Below are 20708 nucleotides of genomic sequence, written 5' to 3'. Positions count from 1 at the left end.
GACCCTTAGGGTCCTCCTTTAAGATTCTTTTTCTATATCCATCTAGTAACTACAGTTCTTTTAGTATCTGTCCCAAAACCCTATAGTGTGAGATTGGCACACACCACCTTATGTGGAGTGCCAAAGGGATAACCAGTATCCCCCTTCTCTCTTCTACTGTGACATTTTAGTCCCATAGACAGTCTCCTAGTTATGGCTGGTGAGCAGTGGACGTGTTCTAACAACTATTGTATAATTTTCTACTGCAGGCTATGTCCATAGCCCCGGTAGTGCACAATAGGGGCACGAAAGTACTAACTTGGGGCCTCCTTTCTTTACTAGCGTGGTTGTCCTTTATTAACCCTTCTTCTAACATTCTGGGAGGGGGGAGGTCAGTGTGTGTGGTTTTGCCTTTGGTGGGAACCCTTGAGGTTTCCCAGCCTAGTCTCCAGAGTGTCTGGGCAGGCAGGAAGTGGGGGGGGGGGAGTCTTCCACCCCCTCTTTCCCCCCCTGTCCTTTGGGAGCTGGTCGTATTCAGGCACTCTGGCAGACAAAGGGGGTCCGGTGGGCCTGATTTGGATAGCCAAACGCCCTTTTCTGTAAAATGCTGATAGATTTCAGAGGAGTGTGTACTGGAACAGTAGAAAAGGTGAGGCTTCTGGAGTGAAAAGCAAGTCTACCACTGGAAGCTGAAGTAACCAAAGAAGACGACCAGAGACGCCTACAGACCCTTTGCAATGCTGTGAAGCGACCACTGCTGACCTGACCCAGTTTTGTAACAGAGGAGCACCGAAGAGGACTCCTTCCCTTTGGCTGGTGGGAACAACCAGTCCCAAGACGAACTTTGAATTGAGCCATCTCCCGAGGTTCTAGGAGTTTCCAGAGCTGCAGAACCCCAATACCAGGAGATATGCTGCCCATTTCGAGTGTTGCATCGTGGACATGCCAAATCCATCTCAATCTTTGCTAAACCCGTAAGGACACTCCAGAGATCCGATCCATCTCGCCCAGATCCCCTCTCCATAGTGTGGGACTGCAGGAAGCGAAGAAGATTGACCGTGCAATCTGTGTCCTTTGTTGGTGCTGCAGACTCACCCACCGGATGCTAAGGGGTTTTTATAATTCCTCGACGGAATGTCACAAAAAGCTAGCCAAACCTGGTACATTGAACTCTGAAGAGATGGCCTTTGGCCACAAAGCTGACATGAGACAATCTCTGGTCTCCACCCTTTGTCAGCCTGGTGTGTGTACCCAGATGCAGACACCCCATGTTGAGAAATCCATCCAGCAATCTACTGAGCAGAACACACCCAGGGAAGCCATTCAGACTCCTGCTGCTATTCCTTGCACTGCACAGGAGGACAGGGATCCAAGCGTGGTGGTAATTCAAGGCTGCACCATGGCTTAAAATAGAATATATAGATGATGATGGCCGAATAAAGTTATTTGATGATGATACTGTATGTCTGGTTCATCGCTTTGACATAGTCCTCGGAGATTGGGAGTAGAGACTTGAGTGTCTGCAAAGTTGGTGTCGGGGGTCCCCAGGGCGTCAAGGTGATCAGAGGTTTGGTTAGGTTTTAGAGTGTGTAGGCGAATTGTGGTACATGAGCCTTGTGGGACGGTGCAGGGGACTGGGATAGGGTCAGCGATGTGGTTCCCTATGAAGACCTTTGATGTGCGTCACTAAGGAAGGATTTGATTCAGAGAATTGCCTGTTGGGATAAACGTAAGTTAGCAAGGAAGTGTTGGCAGAGGCTATTGTTAACAAGGTCCAATGCAGCAGACAGGTTAAGGAGGAGCAGAATGTTTAAATTACCTGTGTTATGGGTGTGGTCGAGTTGGATTTTAAGATCCAGGAGGGCCGTTTTGGTCTGAATCCAGACTGTCTGGCACCTAGTAGTTGGTTTTGCTGAGGTAGCTTTGTATTTGGCTATACACCACCCGGTTAAGAATTTTGAGGATGAAGGGGAGGGTGGTGATGGGTCGATAGTTTGTGGGGGTGGTCGGATCAAGGGAGGGTTTTTTGATGGGGGGGTAGGGTGTAGGGGGGGTTGATAAGGCTGTTTTGAGTCAGGTAGGTACAGTGTTGGACATGAAGGATGGATGCATTGACAAAATTGATGAGGGCTGGGTCAAGTGTGGTTGTGCAGAGTTTAACAACGTGGGCAGGGCCGGCGTCACGTTGGCAGTTTGACGGCTTGGGGCGTAGGATAGTGGTGGTAATTTGTTCTGTGGAGATGGCTGAGAAGTGGAATTGGGAAGGGGGGGTTTGAGGGAGGGTGTGCTGCAGTGGCTGAGTAGGAGGGGAGTTGGTGAGGAGGAGTTTGAATGGCGGCACACCAGGATTTGTTGCTGTGAGTAAGAGTGGGGGTGGGTGCAGGGTATTCCAGTTCTTTGGGAATGGAGAACAGCTCCTTGGGGCTGGAGCTAGCTTCGGCAAGCCTCATGTTGAGGGAATTGGCATTGGTAAGGATGAAGGTGTTTTGAAGGATTTGGAAACCATGCGGAAGGCCTCGAGGTTGGGTGGAGTAGGGTTGCTTCTGCAGGTGTGCTCACGGCAACGAATGGTTCTGCACAGCGTGGCAAGTTCCTCTGAGAACCAGGTGTTGGTTGATTTTTGTTTGATTTGGGAATTCTGTGTTTGAGCGACATGTGTTGGTCTATGGTTAGAGAGAGGGCCATGAGAATCATTGAAGCTTGTGCATGGGGATGGTCCCTGGCCTGGTGTGTTTTTAGAAAGGTGATTGGCTAATGTTAGGCAGGCTTCAGTACGTGCGTGAGAGTTGGTTCGGCCGCCGGTGAGCAAGCAGATGGAGAGCATGCAAGGCAGAAATGTATGCCTGCAATGGAAGTAGTGGAAATAGTGGTATTCCATGTTGGGACCTAATCCAGGGTGCGTCCTTTAGAGTGGGTAGGAGATGGGATGTGTTGGGTGAAGTTAAGGTAAAGAAGAGCCTTGGCAAGGTCTTTGACTTTAGAATCTGAGGTGTCATTAAACCCAAGGTTGAAGTCGCATACTAGAATGAACTTGGTGGCTGTTTTGATAAGGGGTGCTAGGAGCAAGGGTATGTCAATTTCTGGGCAAAGCTGTTGGTTGGGTTGTCGATGGATAATGAGAACCTTAATAGTGGTTTGAGGGTTGATCAGAAGCTTAGTCATGAGTAGCTCCTAGCCTAGTTGAGGGGGAAGTGGGATCTCCCTGAGGGCTAGGGACGTTTTGAAGATGATGGCAATGCCGCCACCTGTTCTGTCAACTCTGTTCTGAGGATGGAGTGGGAAGGGGGGGGTAAGGCCATAGAGAGGGAGGGGCTGCAGCGGTGCGCAGCCACTGTCTGAGACTGCCAGGAAATCGAGGCACTGTTCCTCAATGAGGTTGTGGATGTTGGTTAGGTGGGCGCAAAGGGTACGGCCATTGGTCAGGGCCCCGTTGAGTGAAGTGCTTTTATTAAGAATGACTTTGGGTGGGTGTGGTGTGCAGGTCTGGAGAATGGGTTGGAGGGGAGGGGGATGGGTTTTGAGCTGTGAGGTTCTAACTTTCTGGGAGATGGGGTAAGTTGTCTAATCGTGGACAAGAGGGGGTGTGTCCTAGTGTGGTGAATCTGGGTATGGCAGCTCTTGGGTTTCCTTGCCACGGCGATGCAAGCTGTAGAGGGGTCCTGGTTTTAGTTTTGGGCGGAGTGCTGGTAAGCTGGAGGCTGTGGCTGTGTTGGGCAGGATGAGTTTTAGCTGTGGGGCAAAGGCTTTTGGTGTATGCACTAAAGGCGCAGTAGGAAAGGCGGGGGGGCGGCGCTTTGCTGAACAAGGTCTTGCAACCTTGTAGCATTGCAGGTGGAGTAACAAATAGAAGTATTGAGTAAGCAGGGTAAGAAGCAGGTGGTGGGGGGGACTGGTGTTGAAGGAGATCGTGAGACAGAGGCTAAGAGTGAAGGTGGAGGTCGCAGGGTTGGTATTGGGTAATATTATCCCCACCAAAAATATCGCTATATAAGTAGTCTGGAACGGCAATAGGTGATATTTTTAGTGGGGATAATTTTTGGGGTTATTGGGATTGGAGGTTGCAGGGGTGTCCCCCGCAGGTTCCATGCCTTAATATCGCTGCAAAAAATATGCCGATATTTTTGTATGCCGATATTTTTGCTGGGATATTTACACATGGAACCGCAGGGTTGGCTGTTGGTGAGCTATGGTCAGGGGGGATTGGGTCGGAGAGGAATGGCGAATGTTGGGGGTACAGCGCGGTAGCGAGATGCGTGCTGAAATGCATGCGAGAATAGCCAAAATCATTCTTTGGCCCCCAAGATCCTCTTAATCAAATATCCTCAGCAGCACTGGCTTTGGGAAAACTAAACTTGGCCTTGGGTTTCTCTGCCCAAGTGAGTGGTGTCCTTTGGAACTGCTATCTGTCATATTTGGAGAAAGCCACCCCAATTAAGCAAACTCCTCAAGCTTCTCTTCATGCAAGCATAACTCGAAGCCTGATGAAGGGTCTCCTATTCTAACCTTCTCTCTCCTGGTCGCCAGATGCTGGGGCAAAGGCTTACCTTTGCTTATGTCAGAAGCTGAAGGCCAGACTAAGTCTCGGTCTAGTAACCCTATGACTGCTCAGATGTTCACCATTTACAGGGATTCTCCTAGTCTTCTTTGTATGTATCTAATGAGATTTATAAAGCGCAGCAAAGACCTGGAGGCATCAAGGCACTGTGGAGGAGAACAAACTCGAGAGGGGGAGGAAGGAATAAACATTTAAAACAGAAATGTTTGTAGCTGCTTGTGAAAAATGGATTGAACGTGAATGCTCCTAGTATGCAGAGGAAGGGCATTCCTCAAAGCTGGAGCCAGTACAGAGAAGGATCTGCCACCCACCCGAGCCTGTCGAAAGCGGGGGACAGAAAGCAGCATCTGGTTGGACGAGTGGAGGGATCTCTTTGGCTGATAAAGAGAAAGCTTTGCGTGCAAGAATTTCGGCTCCAGTGGAGTGAATAGCACAATGAACCATGCATAAAACCTTACATTTCACCTGGGTTCTTACAGACAACCAGTGGAGGCGCTTGAGGAGGTCGTGAGAGTGGGACATTCTGGGGGGCACTAAGGGCAAGCCTGGCTGCCACATTCTGGAGAGTCTGGAGGCGTTGGAGTAGTGCCTCTGGCTGGCCAAGATAAAAACCATTGCAATAATCAGTTGCACCCATTATAGAGGCAGTTACAATGTTGGTCCTGGCCTCATTTGGAAGAAACAGAAGTACCTTATTCAAAACCTTCAATTTGGTGAAGCCACTCTGGCAGACAGAAGAGATTTGCGCTACTCTAGAGCCCAAGGAATGACCTTGATACCAAGGCTCTTCACTACAGTAGAGGGTTTCGGACAGCGACCAAGACATACCAGTCAGTAATCGGGGGTCCAGCTGTTGGGACCCTGACCAGTCACCAATACTTCGGTCTTCTCTCCGTTTAGTTAATTTTCAGACATCCACTGACCCACAGCAGGGAGACACTGTCGTAGAAGTTCAGGGGGCCTTTCTTTAGGGGCATTAAGACAGAAGATCTGGGTGTCATCTGCATATATAAAAAAAAATGCACACCAAAGCTAAAGATGAGCATAGCTAACGCCACCATATAGAAGTTAAAAAGCAGTAGGGAAAGCGCTGAACCTTCCAGGACTCCACTCTCAAACACCATAGGAGGGGAGGTGAAGAGACACCACCTGGGTACGATCAGATAGAAAGGACGAGAACCACTTCAGAGGAACCCCCGAGACTCCAGCATCAGAGAGGTACTGAAGAATTCTCTGGTGGTCAATGGTGTCGAAGGCCGCGTAGAGATAGAGTAGAAGTAGAATATTCGGCTCTCCACGGTCCTGTGACGGTGCAATATCGTCATGAAGTGTGATCCTTACCGATTCCGTGCCCATCCCAGGCCGGAAACCAGGGTCTAGAACGTTTTGACCGCATCCAAAAGTTTGCATGGACAAAAAGTCCTAAAAATGCTACCACCAAAGGATCGAAACACCAAAAGGTAGAACCTTGGTGGTAGCATTATAGGTAAGTATATAAAAAATAATACTGCGGGGGTGTCCCCTGCAACACCCCGCTCACTATACTGTGTGGTATAGTGAGCGGGGTGTTGCGGGGGACACCTCCGCAGCACACCCAAAAAAAAGAAAAGGACCCTGCGGCATGGGTTCCCGATCACGGAAGTGAAAGGAAACTGGCGCAGCAGGGACTCTGCGTGAAGAAAAAGGTAAGTAGGGTATTATGTTTATGTTGGGGGTGTGGGTGGAGAGTGTGTTGTGGGTGGGGGGGTATGGGTATGTAGGTGTTGTGTATGTGTGTTCGCAGGGGAAATGTGCGAACCTTTGGTGGTTCGCACATTTCTCATGCAAACTTTCCGTCTGCGGCAAAATCGGCTGCGGTCGGATCGCGTAGATCCAGAAACCAGCCTGAAAGGGATCGAGAATATTGTTGGCCTCGAAATAGTTTGAAAGCTGTGGAGTAATTATAGATTCCAGCAGCTTGGTCATGGCAGGGAGAAGCGAGATTGGGTGGTAGTTTTCAGCCACTGCAGGGTCAAGGTGGGGCTTCTTGGTATGTTTGAGAGGGAGAGCAATAAAACCATTGGCACACAAGTATTCAAGTGCCTCAGTAAGTAGAGGAATCAGATTCATAGACTGATCCTGCAAGATGTGCAAAGAGATAGGGTCGGCACGAGAGGCAGATTTAAGTTTAGAAGTGACTGTCGCAAAATTAAGTGCTAGTGCAACTTTCCACGGGGCAAGTCAAAGATTTGGAGGTCTATCGTGCTCTGAAACACTTGTGTATGAGCGCAATATAAATAAAATATCATATCAGGTGCCAGGAGAAATAGAGCTCCCTGCACAAATATTTGCTTGGAATATGGTTGCACTGCACTTGAGTGCGGGTAATGATGGAGGGGGCCTCAGCATGTGTAGACAGTTTTATAGCTGCCAAAAAAGCTCTTTAGAGGAGCAAGGAGCATTAAGAATGCAGTCAGCAGCGCTGAGCCTTAGCTGTTTTTATAGAACATTGATAATGATTCCTAACTTGTGTGTAAGCCACCTTTGTAGACGAATCAAGACTCTTTTCTGTGTATCATAGCACTTAATCTTGTTGACTTCACCGTTTCTCCTCTTTTCCCCATTCACCGTGTCTGAAGGCTTCAAGAACTGTGAATGACCATTTTTCCCCTTTACCTACTTTTGTCTTGTCCCTTTGCCATAAAGCAACCTTTGTATTAAGCTGACCACTTACAAGTCAACAATATCCAAATACCTTCATTCATGTATGCATTCATCTGTGTTAATTAGCCCCTCCAACCAAGATACTTGAGACCCAACCTGGTCTTGTGAGAGAGGTGGCGAGGAACCATGGAGGCCCCTCTAGGTCTAAGGGATTCTTTTCTGGACCCCTTGAAAAAGCCTATTGTAGGTTGAGGTTGTGAAGAAAGAAAATAAAGGGCGCCTGGCGGGGTCCTGATATGCCCAGGTGTGTACATATATTGATAACACAAATAATCAGGATGCAAGATACTCACAAAAATCCACAGTTTTTGGACACATTTATTTCAATCTCAAAAACCAGTGTCTTAAATTATTACAAACTTTCGCTAAGCACGAAGTGATACCGGACAGTTTTCAATAAAAACATAGTGAAGTGCAGTTGTGCACCCTCATCGGGATGTAGAGGATGAGTACCCTAGTGACAAGCACATGTGAGTATACGAAGTAGGTGACACAAGTAACTCAGATCGGTGCTGCCGAAGCTGTTCTTCAACCCGGGTGTGGTTTTTAAACAAACGGTGTACACAACACAAAATTAGAAACATACAACAAAGGGTATTTTCACAGTTGTGCCACAAATGATCGACCCAGTTGTGTTTCGGCAACAATGGCTTAGTGGAAGCTTGTAGTTGTGGTGGCCTTCATCAGGAGAGACTAAGACTAGTTTAGGAGTCTGTCGGTGGGTAACATCTGTGGGAGGGAGGAGAACTAGGAGGTTCTCAAAAACTACATAATGAATTAAGGGTTAGTAAATAACAGCTCATTTGTGCTAGAGAAATACACCAGTGGTGTATTGGAGAGCGCAGTTTACCGTCCGACCGGAGTGAGGCGCTATGCTGTCAAAAAACCTGGGTGAAGTCCTAGGTCTGGTGGTGTGAAAATATACACCAATGGGTGTAGATCGGCTGTGCCGGGGAGACCGGATTCAAGCCATTGATCTAGAGAGAGGGAGACACAAAAGTATGCCCCTGTCAGAGCACTGGTGGCAAGAAGTCCAGTTGGTGAACCAAGACGTGTCAAAAGTGCAACAGTCTTGTAAAGTACAGGAGTGATGGGGCATTAGGGCCATCCGGGGCCTGGCTTACCTGATTTACATTATTTTAGTTCTTGCTGGGTTCACGGCAGCGATGAAAATGGCTGCCTGCCGTGAATTCAGCCACAAAGACTTCGAATGGACAATGAGGAGTCACACGAACTGCGAGAGCAAGTACGTCATCTATGTCATCAGATGCCCATGTGAAAGCAACCCGTATAAAGATCACATCAAAATCTGGCGGCGGTACATTGACGATATCCTTTTGATTTGGGAAGGAAGCAAAGAAGCCTTGACAGCATTTCACCTGTGGCTCAACCAACGGAACGCACACATCAATTTCACCATTTAATGGCATTTCCAGGCCATTTATTTCCTGGATCTACACATCTACCGCTCTGGAAACCAACTCAAAACCAAACTTTTCTGCAAACCCACAGACAGGTACAGCCTACTACATTTCACGAGTTACCATCCTCTGGGCCTTAAATACAACCTGCCCTACGGACAATTTCTTCGGATACGCAGGAACTGCACCAAGAGAGAAGTTCGAACTACATGCCTCACAGCTACAAACACAGCTTACTGAGAGAGGATACCCCAAGAAGTCCATAAAATCCACACAAAAAAAGCCGCCAACACGGAACGCACCATCTGCCTCACCACCAAGATCAAAGATCCGACAGACAGAACAGTCTGTGTGACCACATTTAGCCCTGCAAGCAATCTTATCAAGACCACCATGAACAAGCACTGGCATCTCATCAAGAATGAAGGGAGCCTCTCCCAAAAACCTCTGTTCGCCTTCAAGAAAAATAAAAACCTCAGGGACACCTTGGTGCACACCTTCCTTGAACCGGCTAAAACAGAACCCACCCTTTGGAACCTACCACCGGTCACTGGACATTACAGCTGTGGCCACTGCCTAGCCTGTAGATACACCAAGACCAGCAAAACCTTCAGCCACAAAGACTTCGAATGGACAATGAGTCACCACACGAACTGCGAGAGCAAGTACGTCATCTATGTCATCAGATGCCCATGTGATCTCATATACATAGGCAAAACAATAAGGCCCATGAAACAAAGGATCAATGAGCACAGATCCTGCCTCAAAAATTCCGTTCAAGACAAGCCTCTGGTTGAGCATTTTTCCAAAAAAGGACACACACATGAACAGTTTACATGGACCGTCCTCCAGCAACTAACCCCGCAGAAACGAGGAGGAGATATCAATCTCGCTCTCACCAGATTGGAGCAGAAATGGGTCCACAGACTTGACACTGTAAAGAATGGACTCAATATTACAGTAGAATGGAAACAATTCTGGGACTAGTCCCCTAGAATCATGACTAGTACCCCTTGTGTGGGATCCTTTACCAACCACACCACTTTGGTCGCGTGCCAACAATAGGTTAGAGATGCTGTCACAAATGCAAAAATATGCAATAAACAAAAATGGCCCGAATGGTTCATACACGTTGCCAGCAAGAATCTGTGGTGTTGCACTGTTTGATTTTCTCTGCAAAATATGTACGTGAATACACATGTGGTAAAATCATACATGTGCATGTTTAGTTTGCTCTGGTTTTTCTCTCAGAATAACACATATATGGATATGTATAGAGAAAACTTGTAGTTATTGCTTGTGGCATCACTGTCCTCCCACCACACGTGAGCACAGGGTCATGTTGATTCACACGAGCCCCTTACCAGCAGGCTCGCTCGCGCCTCTCACCTATGCACTCCCAGAGACTACCTTTCCCACGATACATCCCAGTGTAGTTCCTTCACTCCATTCCACACTGGATGCATACACCCCAGACACGGGATGGTTCCCGTTGAGTGACAGTACCAAGAAGCCTATCATAGGGTGCTCACGACACCTTCACGAGTCCTCCACACACCCTCACTGGGATTGGCCCAGTACATGGGGGGGCGTGTCCACCCCCCCAGTCATATCTGCTGATTCACGGCAGGCAGCCATTTTCATCGCCGCCGTGAACCCAGTAAGAACTAAAAGAATGTAAATCGGCTAAGCCAGGCCCCGGCTGGCCCCAGAGCCCCATCAATCCTGTACTTTACAAGACTGTTGCACTTTTGACACGTCTTGGTTCACCAACTGGACTTCTCCCCACCATAGTGCTCTGACAGGTGCATACTTTTGTGTCTCCCTCTCTCTAGATCAATGGCTAATCATAAGCCCAGCGCCGTTTGAATCCGGTCTCCCCGGCAAGGCCGATCTACACCCATTGGTGTATCTTTTCACACCACCAGACCTAGGACTTCACCCAGGTTTTTTGACAGCATACCGCCTCACTCCGGTCAGACGGTAAGATGCGCTCTCCAATACACCACTGGTGTATTTCTCTAGCACCAATGAGCGGTTATTTACTAACCCTTAATTCATTATGTCCTTTTTGAGATCCTCATAGTTCTCCCTCCCACAGATCTTACCCACGGACATACTCCTCAACTATTCTCTCCTGATGAAGGCCACCACAACTACAAGCTTCCGCTAAGCCATTGTGGCCGAAACACAACTGTCGATCATTTGTGGCACAACTGTGAAAATACCCTTTGTTGTATGTTTCTAATTTCGTGTTGTGTACACTGTTTTTGTTTAAAAACCACGCCCGGGTTGAAGAACAGCCCCGGGCAGCACCGATCTGAGTTACTTGTGTCACCTACTTCGTATACTCCTATGTGCTCGTCACTAGGGTACTCATCCTCTACATCCCGATGAGGGTGCACAACTGCACTTCCCTATGTTTTTATTGAAATCTGTCCGGTATCGCTTTCGTGCTTAGCGAAAGTTTTGTAATAATTTAAGACACTGGTTTTTGAGATTGAAATAAATATGTCCAAAAACTGTGGATTTTTGTGAGGATCTCGCATCCTGATTATTTGGGTTCAGAGGAGGTTGTTACAACTTCTGAGGGACTGTTAGAGCAGATCCCCTATACCTTAAATGAAAGATGTACCTACCAAAACTGTGTAGTACAGACTTATACCAATTGTTTTTGCTTACACCTGTAGTCCTAGTTCTGTGTAGTGGTCCCAAAGGGTACTGCATACAAACTTTGCCTAACAATTTTTATGCTACATTCTGTACAAATCAAAGGCAAACCATGTGCAGGGATGAATAAATGCATATTCCCTGGGTCTCCCACTGCGGTGGACCCGACTACAGGGAAAATAAAAGCGGAAGAGCCCATAAAGGGTCGGCATGCTGCTTGATTCTCAGAAAATCCAATAGGACCAGCAATAAGGGAATCCTTTGTCTCTCCTGCACCGGCCCACACAAGGCAATCTGGGCAAATAACTGAGCCTGCCTCGAGATGATTATCTGATGAAAAAGCAGAAATTAACGAACCTTCTGTAAGAAGAGCGAAAATAAAGGGGTGTGTTCTCCAAGAGGGAGGGGCAAAGACATGAATTTACCAGGCACTGCATAAAGCAGGACATTGATATACACAGTAGCCCCCCGTCCTTAACATCCGAGTAACGGAGGAAAGACTCGAGCTTTGAGAAGTCCCTAGAAAGTGTGAGTCGGAGGAGGCCACAGTGATGGGGAGAATTCTCAGAAATGTGCTAATTCCTCTCTACTTTAGGCTGGACTTTAGGACTTTTAATCTCTAACCAGGAGAGTGAGACTTTTTTCCCACACATGTATTTTGTCTGTGATTTGGACTGTTTCTTTTGACTTTGGAGTCCGACAAACTCCATATGCATCATCTTTACATTGTGTCACACAGCACTTTCAGTGCAGTGGCACAGGGAAGTCTCTTGGATGTCCCAAAGGTTTAAATACCTTCTCTTGGTGAAACTGTTTCCAGAGCAGTGAAGTGAAATTGACTTGTTTTACATTTTGTAACTTTCTAGACCCAGCACACACTATCTTACCATAGGGTGCTGGAGGGGTTAATTAGTATTCCCCCTTTGTCTAGTTTTGCATGTAACATTTTTACGTTACCCTTTCTACAATCAATGGCTGGTGGCAGTGGTTTACTTTTTTCTACCATTGTGTGTTTTTACCACGGGCTGCGTTCGCAGCTGCAGTAAGGCACCCATGGGTGCCTAAATTGTCAAAATGGCTCCAAGTCTTTTTTTTCACCATTTCTTGTCAGAAAGGTCCTTCTTGAGATTTACTCTGCGTGCCAAACCAGGTTTAGTCCATTTGTTTGTTTTGTCTTTGGTGGCATTCACGAGTGAAGCCTGCCTCTGGCTCGAGTATGGCTGGCAGGGGCTGGAAGTGAGGGAGGTGCCCGAAACGCCCTGTGCTTAATCCCTTTGGTTACAGGAATGCACCCAAAGGTGATTGGCCGGCTGGCCGTCCTTGGAGGACAGCCACCCTGCTGGGTGAGTGACAGCTAGGCTGGAATGAATGGGAGAAACCTGCCTAAAAGGCGAGGCTTTTGGCTTGGAAAGCAGTGTCGACCACTGGATGAATCAATCCGAAGAAGAACTTGGAAGAGACGCCTGCTGCAACTCCCGAACCGTTGGCTTGCCCCATGAAGCCCTGCGGCTGTGCTGAAGCTCTGAATTAGTTTTGACTAGAGAAGCCCTGCAAGGACAACTCCTCCCCTTGAGTTGGTGGGACCAATAAACTCCAAAGTGAACTCGTGTGGACATCCTCTCGGAGCTGACTGTACTTCTGCTGGAACTGCAGTGCCAGGGACAGAAACGCCAAATCGAGCGGATCGCATTTAAGTCAGACCCTAGCGCCAGGAAGATCATTCGGACTCCCTGAAGCAGGGCTGACCAAGCCTGAGCCACCTCAACAGAGTGCTGGACCCCAGATGTGAGGAAAGCCGGAAGTGGGAACCGAGAACCTCAGTGTTGCTATTTGCTGTCGCAACGCGAGGAGCTGAAACGCCGAAGTGCCACTGAATTAAAGTTTGCCCATTGCTGCCGCTGACGTCCCATTGCAGTGCAGGAGTCCCCCGACGTCCTCCCTCTTATCCCCACGACTGAGGCTCAGGAACACATGGATCTGCAGAGCTGCACAGGAACAGAAGCCAGTTGCAACCTGTAAAGTCTAGAATTTACCTCTTGTTGTGTAGCCTTACTTGCTCTCAGTTGAGACCTGTCTTGGTTGCCCTTGAAGAGTTGCTTACAGCTTTGCCCCCTCAGAAGCCTCCCAGCTTGTGGCCCTTCAAGTGAATCTTATTTCTACAAACCTTTCTACAAACATTGTGCAAGACTTGTACTTACCTGTAAAGATCTTCAGCTCCCCTAGACTGTGTTCAACTAACATTGGCTGTCCAGGCTCCCTGAGAGACTCTTCTCACCTTTGACTCTGTATCTTTACCTTTCCTCCAGTAAAGGGTTACATTTACTTGACATTGGAAGGTTTGAATGTACTTACCTGTTTATGAATTATTTGTTAACCTTTGTTTTATTCCCATATCTAACCTTTGCATCAAACTCAGTATTGCTCGAAATGTACCAGTGAGAAATGTCCAGTGTCCTAGCTATTTAAGTCACCTGAGGGTGTAGGAAGGAGAAGTGTCTGTGTGCCATCCCCAATGGGTATCATCTGATTTCGAGAAACTGAGTGTTTTGAAGTGTATTATAATTGTTACATGTGTTGCTCCCTTCTGAAGAAGGCTTATATAACTGACTGACAAATTAATAATTGTTTAATCGAGAAACCTTGAGTGTAAGTGTTTATTTGAATAACTGTCGCTGTGAAACTGTGTCACAACCCTACTGCTCACATTTACCCCCCTTGAGATAAGTCTGGCTGCTCAACACGTTACCAACCTGTGTAGTACAGACTTCTACCAAACGTTGGGTTCTTATTGCCAGGAGGTGAAGGTTGCTGTAGTGCACCCAAAGGGTATCGCACACAATATTGCCTAACACAGAACAAGCACAGGATGAAATATCACCTACTGTACTGAACTGACTGTAGAGCCGGTCAGATGGGCTTCATATGCGTTGGGAAATGTAACAGAGAAAGGGGTTGAATAGGACATCGAAACAGGGGGTTTGAGAGGAAAGTGTGCAGTGGGCAAAAATAGGGGGGTAACCGAGATGTGCTAGTGAATATGAATTTCATCTGCATGCAGCCTTTCACAGTACATAAGCGGGAAGTGTTCTGAATGTCTAAAAAAGGTGACCAATTAGCCTAGTGTGGCAGGGAAAGGAGAGGGGCGGTTGGGCAAATGACGGAGCGTGTTAGCTGTGATCCCGAATGCAATGCGTGATCCAGCAATATATAGGCCGACAGTGATTATCAGTTGGAACGATCTAAACACAAAATAGAAATACAGAACATCAAATTACAGACTTAAAAAAACCCTAGCAATTTTCTTACCAAATTGTTCTGCAGAAAATGTCTGCTAGGAATTGTTGGTCTACAGAGCTGATCCTAGGCACGTGCGGAATACAGGTCCTTGCTAACAACAAACCTCATCACCCTCTGCTCAAAAATTTCCCTTTTTCCCCTATGCTCAGTGCGTTATGAGAAGGCAAAACCTGTATGGTCTCCCGATTGCCCTTTTCGGAACTATCCCCATATTATCACCCAGGTCTAAAGGCCCTGTGCAGGGTACACTCCCCCGGACCCTCAAGAAGAAAAGGGGCACACTGTCCAGACCGGGCCCACTGCCTCACATCCTTGCACCTGAGGTCATAAGTCAACCAGAAACCTCAGTGCAGGGAAATGGGGCACCAAGCGAGGAAGCTCAACCAGTGGCACACCATTTAGAGACCCTCTCATTACCCCTGAATCCTTCATGCAGGGGCACACCTCACCAGTCTCCTCTGTTGGAATCCGTTGACCATTAATGCAAGTCCCAAATCTTTCTCCACTGGGCTCACACCAATTAAACCATCTGCTTTGCAGACGCCCCTGTGTTGGAGAAGGGATGGGTCACCAATTGCAGCGCTGCACCTAGCGAATGGCATTGCTGCATGGCATGTTTCAAGGAAAAGGTTAACCGGACTAAGGGGAAGATGCTCTGGCCAATTGATTTCCTTATTACCTTGCCATTAAGGCTTAAGAAATGGGCAACTTGAAAGACCTGTGGCTTTTTGGAAGAAGTAGAAGCCCCCTCACTTATGTTGATAGACTACCGCCAAATAGGACCCCAGTTTGCAGGGTACTTCATCAAACCTTGCCCATGCATTTTTGTATTTCTAATGTTACTAAGTTGAACAATTGGTTTTCCTATCCAAAACGGCGGCAAGTACATTAAGAAACCCCACCTCCTGAAGTGCAGTGGACTGCAGAGGATTCTGTAGGGGCCAAGAAGAGCAAAGCGCCTAAACAGTGTCCCCTTAAGACTCAAGGGGAGAAAGAAGGGCACCAATCCCAACCCACCTGTCTTTCCATTCATAGCAGAGCTTGTGTTCCATGCATGGTGGTCGTACCCTGCGTGAGTGCATGGCCAGCGAGTCTACTCTAGCTGCGATCATGCTGGGTCTCATTCTTTGTGTGTTATTTATTACAGGTGTGTGCATGAAGCAACAGAAGAAACTCACTGCTGTCATCGGCATGGCCCGGGATTTAGGTATGTAGAAATGGGAATCCAACTCGGTGAAATATTGGAGCCAGGCACACAGGCATATTTTTAATGTACCCCCTGTGAAATACCTGAACAGCATGACATGTACTCCCTCTGGTGTGTCTTCCTGCCCTGCTCGCCACCCCACAATTGGCAGCTTGTGAATTGGGTGTGCAACCTTTTGTGTCTTGATGCCACAGTGTCCCTTTTACTCTTTAGTGTCCCTCCTCCCCGCCCTCCCCGCCCACTCAGTTCACGCCTACTTTCTGGTATACCTCACCTACAGTCTTTAAACTCTTTAAATCTAACTAAAGGCCTGCATTCCATTCATTGTACCTTCTGCACATTGCTTAATTCCATCACGCGCTGTTATCCTTTCCCAAAGTCCTTAACCCACAAAACTAAGGGGGATCCACCCCATTCACTGGATACCACCGCCACAGCCCTGAACCCAGTTGCCACCCCCTGCTCTACCACAGCACTCTCCTTGGTCCCAGACCATCCAGGGTACATGGGGGGGGGGGGGTCGGTGGGGTTGGGGGGGAACCTCTAGGGATCCAATTGGGTTTGGCTCTGGTGTGGATTCCTCCGGGACATGCCGACGCTCGTTGTTACTCCTTATAAATGATGCGCTTCCCCACCTCCTGAAGGTTGTTCTGTTAATTTGCCTACATGGCCTTCTAATATGTTGTCCTTCAACAGGTGAGGGCTGGCATGAGTGCCTCATGAGAGCCGCTAACCTAACTCCTATTCCATGACAACCTTTTAGTGAGGAACTCTGAGATCCGATCTCAACCTATAGCTCCTTCTCCTGTTTTCCTGTTTTCTTGTTTTCCTAAACCCTGTAACAGTGGACCTTAACTCGGATCTGTACATGTACACTGCCCAAGACACATGCCCCAAATCCTGCTGCCCAGAAGGAAGACCCATTTCTAGGCCTTGGCGCCACCAGCACATGCAGCCATGCTGGGGGGGATCGCAGAGTGGATTTTGGAGGATCCTCCGAGTGTTGCCTGAACTTCCTCTGGCCTGCTTGTCATAGCCCTGATCTCTTTGTTCCACAGGTTTGTTGAGCTCTTGCGTGCCCTTTGTCGACTTCCAGGATGAGGACTACACCAATTCACATGGCGCCGTCACCAAGACTCCTCCTGCACCTGCTCTGCAGACGGGAGCAGTCTGGTACCCCTGGTATGAATGGCAGCAGCCCCCTGAGAAAGAGGTGGCCCTCATCCGCAAGATCTATCGGCGCTACCTGAAGGGAGGGCCACCGCCTTCGCCACCAGAGCTTGGAGCCACTGGGTAATCTGTCTCGGTGGAGAGGGGGCAGCTGTTTCAACAGAGCACAGAAGTGCTGCTGGAAAAGGATGTGATGCTTGTAGGGGTTGAGGAGGTGAGGACATGGAAGACCACGGGAGCCAGTGGTGCTGAAAGAGTGCCGCAGATGCATGGGTCTGGCAAGGGATATGGAAGGGCACCAAAGCCAAAGGAGAAGTCCCTCTGTCGTGAATGCGGAAGGTGGCCAGCAGCCTTGTTTAAAATCCACTTGTCTCTTGCACGGCAGGATGTGATGTCAAGCTTTGGATAATAAATCTCACATGAATACCATCTCTATGTTCTCATTCCTGCCTGACAGAGTGTAGCCGGATATTGAATCTAGGAGCAGGTAGAATGTAGCCTCAAAACTGGGTGAGTCTAGCTATCCTGTTATACCAAGGTCATTGTTAGAATGTAGATAATGCATTAAACCTCCCACACTCCATGCATAGGGAAACTAGCCACAGACCTGCATGCATCTTTCATCATACGCCACTCAGACACTTCGCACAACACTTCTGCCATTAGAATGCAGCGATTGTTCACAACAAAAATGTGATAAGTAGCTGCATACAATGTCTCTCCGGCTCTCGCATCCCCTCTCTAGATGACCTAACACCACCTAGCCACATGCCAGCTCGACATGGATGGCTAGCAGGGACTCGGCCACCCCTCATATCTTATTGGCCATTATGCACACACGCAAACTGCCAATCCCTTGAATTCTTCCCATACCTGAACTCCGATCCCCACCACCCCGCTCCCCGAAGGCTTTCAACCTACAGCACGTTGTGACCATACTAATGGTAAAAGGTGCTATACAACTGGCGCATTACATTTCTCAGATCCTCTGATCTTTTCATTTTTCACTGTATCTTACTTGCATATGCAATTCCCTTTATCTGCTATATAATGCACATTAGCTAGCTTTTTTGTATTGACAGACGCTATAGTTGAATGCAATGACGCTTTGCTGCTCACTGTTCTTAGTCCGTCAGAGCTTCTCAGCTCAAAGTCCCTTTAGGCCTACCTTCATTTTGGAGGCTTCCTCGATGGTGGGTCCACCACTAGCTGCCCCCCACCACAGCTTTGGTTTAAACCACCTAAATGTGCCTCCTGGCTCACCTGCGGACCACTCATCACTAGTGTGGTAATGAAGATGTAAGACTTATGTGGACTTGGTTAAGTTCATTTAAGTTCACTGTTCCAAGGACATCTTGAGCACACAGGAAGATGAACCCATCCGCTCCTACCACCCAGGCCTCCAGCTGTAAGTGACCCTCCTGGAATCCCTGAATGTCATCCCAGCTAAAGTGAAAGGAGGATTCGGTTCCATGGAGGGGGTCTGAAGCTGGATTGGGCAGGGTTGAGAAGGCCATTGGATTCTGTCAAGCAGAAGAGAGTGGCTGTTGGAAAGTAGCTTCAGGAATTCGGAGATGGAGAACGAGCAGAGAAGGGAGGGAGAGGAGGGCTAGCGGAGGGAGTGGGGCAAGAGAGGGGATAGTTGCTGATATAGTGCATTGATGGTGAGTTTTCTTTTAATGGCGATGTTATAAAAGTGATCTGACAGGGCATCGCAGAGTGATTGGGAATGAGGAGCGGAGGGGGAAGAGCAGAGAGGGGCCTTGAATTCTGCGATGATCTTGTGGAGTTCCCTGCTGGGGTTGAGGACGTTGGAGATTCGGGAACCATAGAATGCCCTTTTGGCTTGCCTAACTTCAACCCTGCAGGTCCAGATTTGCCTGGAAAGGGTGGCTTTGTTATATATAGCAGGAAGGGTCAGCCTGCCATTTGCGTTCCATGCAGTGGTTGAAGGATCTGAGAGAGGTGGTGAACCACTTTGGTGAAGGACCTGGGCTGTGGAAGGAGGATCTAAATGGAATGAGGGGGTTGGGGGTATCGGAGAGCCATCTGTCGAAGTGGTCGATGGATGGGATTCCTCCTTGGAGAGGGGGGTTGGGAAGTGAGGAGAGAGGCAGTCAGCCAGGTCTGGGGAAATAAGGACCTTGTTCCAAAGGGGGGACACAGGGAGATGTGTCAGAGACGGTAAGGGGGGGGGGGGCAGATGGGTCATAATTGAGAAGCTGGAGTGATCTGTCCATACTAGGGGGGGTGGGGGGGGTGGGATTTTTGGGTCGAAGGTGAGGCGTTCCAACAAATGTTGATGATTCCTAGCAGGGTAAGCGAAGGGTGAGCGATTAGGATGGCCACTAGGCAGTCACTAAGGGAGTCTGCAAAGTTTCTGTTATAGCCAGGCGGGTCTGTAAAAGAGCAGGATGCATGCTAAGGGGGCTTGGGTGATGGCAGGTCCTGGCAGAGCTTGGTTGTGAATGTTAAAGGAGGGAGGGAGGGGTGGTGGGCTGGTTTCTGGTGCGCCACAGAGCACCTCTAACATTGGAACTGTTACTATGCATGATGGCGGTGAAGTCTGTTGGATGGAAACGACCCTCCTGAGGGGGGGGGCAGGGACGCTTAATCAATCCTGGAGAAGAGTGGGATGAAAGGAGGGGTCAGAAAGGTGGGAAGGCTTCAGTGTGGGAGTGTGGGAGAGGTGTGGGTAGGCGAGGTGATGAAATTATATGGTGCCCTGAGTTCAAGATGGCTGCTGGGAAGGGAGCACGTGTTACAAGTGTGATGTATGTGGGAGCAAAACATTTGCTGTGCCACGGGTCCCTTAGATTCAACACGCTTGCAGTGTTCATGTGCACCTAGATTCAAAACCAATAGTAAGCTCACCTGCAAACTGGATTAGATCCCAACCAATGTGCCTGGAGAGCAGCAGGCGTCAGAATAGACCGAATCTGAAATACAACTTGAGATCAATACTTTGCTCTCGTACGCATGCACCTAGGGTTAAATGGCTGTTACCGTAAGGGATGTGGGATAGTTCTTAGTATGTGGGGGGAGCCAGCAAGGATATTAGGAAAGGGGTAGAATTCGAGAATCTGGGCACAGTTGGTAAGTTTGGAGTGAAGTAGAGAAGGGCTGTGTCCAATGGGTGGAAGAGTGGGCAGAGGTAAGTAGGCTACAGGAGATTGAGTCCAGCAGGGGTATTCGCAGGGAAGTAAAAAGTTAGATCATGCTGAAAGGCTTACAATGGGAGAGGCACAAAAGCAGGCCCAAGAGGTTAGGCAAATGAACGGGCCAGTGGATTCCAAAAGGGCTCTACATGTGGAGGTTGTCTTACCTTATCAAATTGGCTTTTACACTCCTGTCCAGGCTCCTTGGGCGAACAGGGGCAAACTGGGAATGGGAGCTGCCCAAATGGGCGCTTCCCTTTGCTGAATCCCAGGCAATGCTGCCCTGGGAGAGCCTATGAAGAATGCATTTCTGGGCATGTGTGCATGGCACACCGACCTATAGGAGGATGGGAGGGTGGATGGGCAGGAGGGAACCAAGGAGAGACTGGGCAGAGCAACAGAAGGGAAGAAGCACGAAAACCAAACCAAAACATGGTTTAGGAAAAAGGAAAGAAAATCACACACACAAGCACCACCACAAGTTAAGAGGCTGCAGTGAAGCCAGCAAATGGACCATAGAGTTCCTTGCTGATAGTAAGGCACCCCTT

At 48.4% G+C, this 20708-nt stretch overlaps 1 protein-coding gene and 1 long non-coding RNA gene across 2 annotated transcripts in view; both read left to right on the top strand.

Moving 5' to 3' along the window:
- MRPS18B (mitochondrial ribosomal protein S18B) overlaps window positions 1-17431 on the top strand; it is a 95938-nt gene extending 78507 nt beyond the window's left edge. The window contains exons 6-7 of the mRNA XM_069635353.1: window positions 15773-15832; window positions 16891-17431. Of these exons, the coding sequence (XP_069491454.1) occupies window positions 15773-15832; window positions 16891-17129 (299 nt within the window). The 3' untranslated portion in view covers window positions 17130-17431. The remainder of the gene's footprint in view (window positions 1-15772; window positions 15833-16890) is intronic.
- On the top strand, window positions 8382-11185 carry LOC138522098 (uncharacterized). Its single transcript, XR_011283240.1, has 2 exons — window positions 8382-10641; window positions 10760-11185. It is a non-coding gene; the product is annotated as an uncharacterized lncRNA (long non-coding RNA).
- Window positions 17432-20708: the final 3277 nt, after the last annotated feature.

Source organism: Ambystoma mexicanum, chromosome 13 (genome assembly GCF_040938575.1).
Source record: "Ambystoma mexicanum isolate Mex_15411 chromosome 13, UKY_AmexF1_1, whole genome shotgun sequence".
Lineage (NCBI taxonomy): Eukaryota > Metazoa > Chordata > Amphibia > Caudata > Ambystomatidae > Ambystoma > Ambystoma mexicanum.
This window is presented reverse-complemented; position numbering and strand designations above follow the sequence as displayed.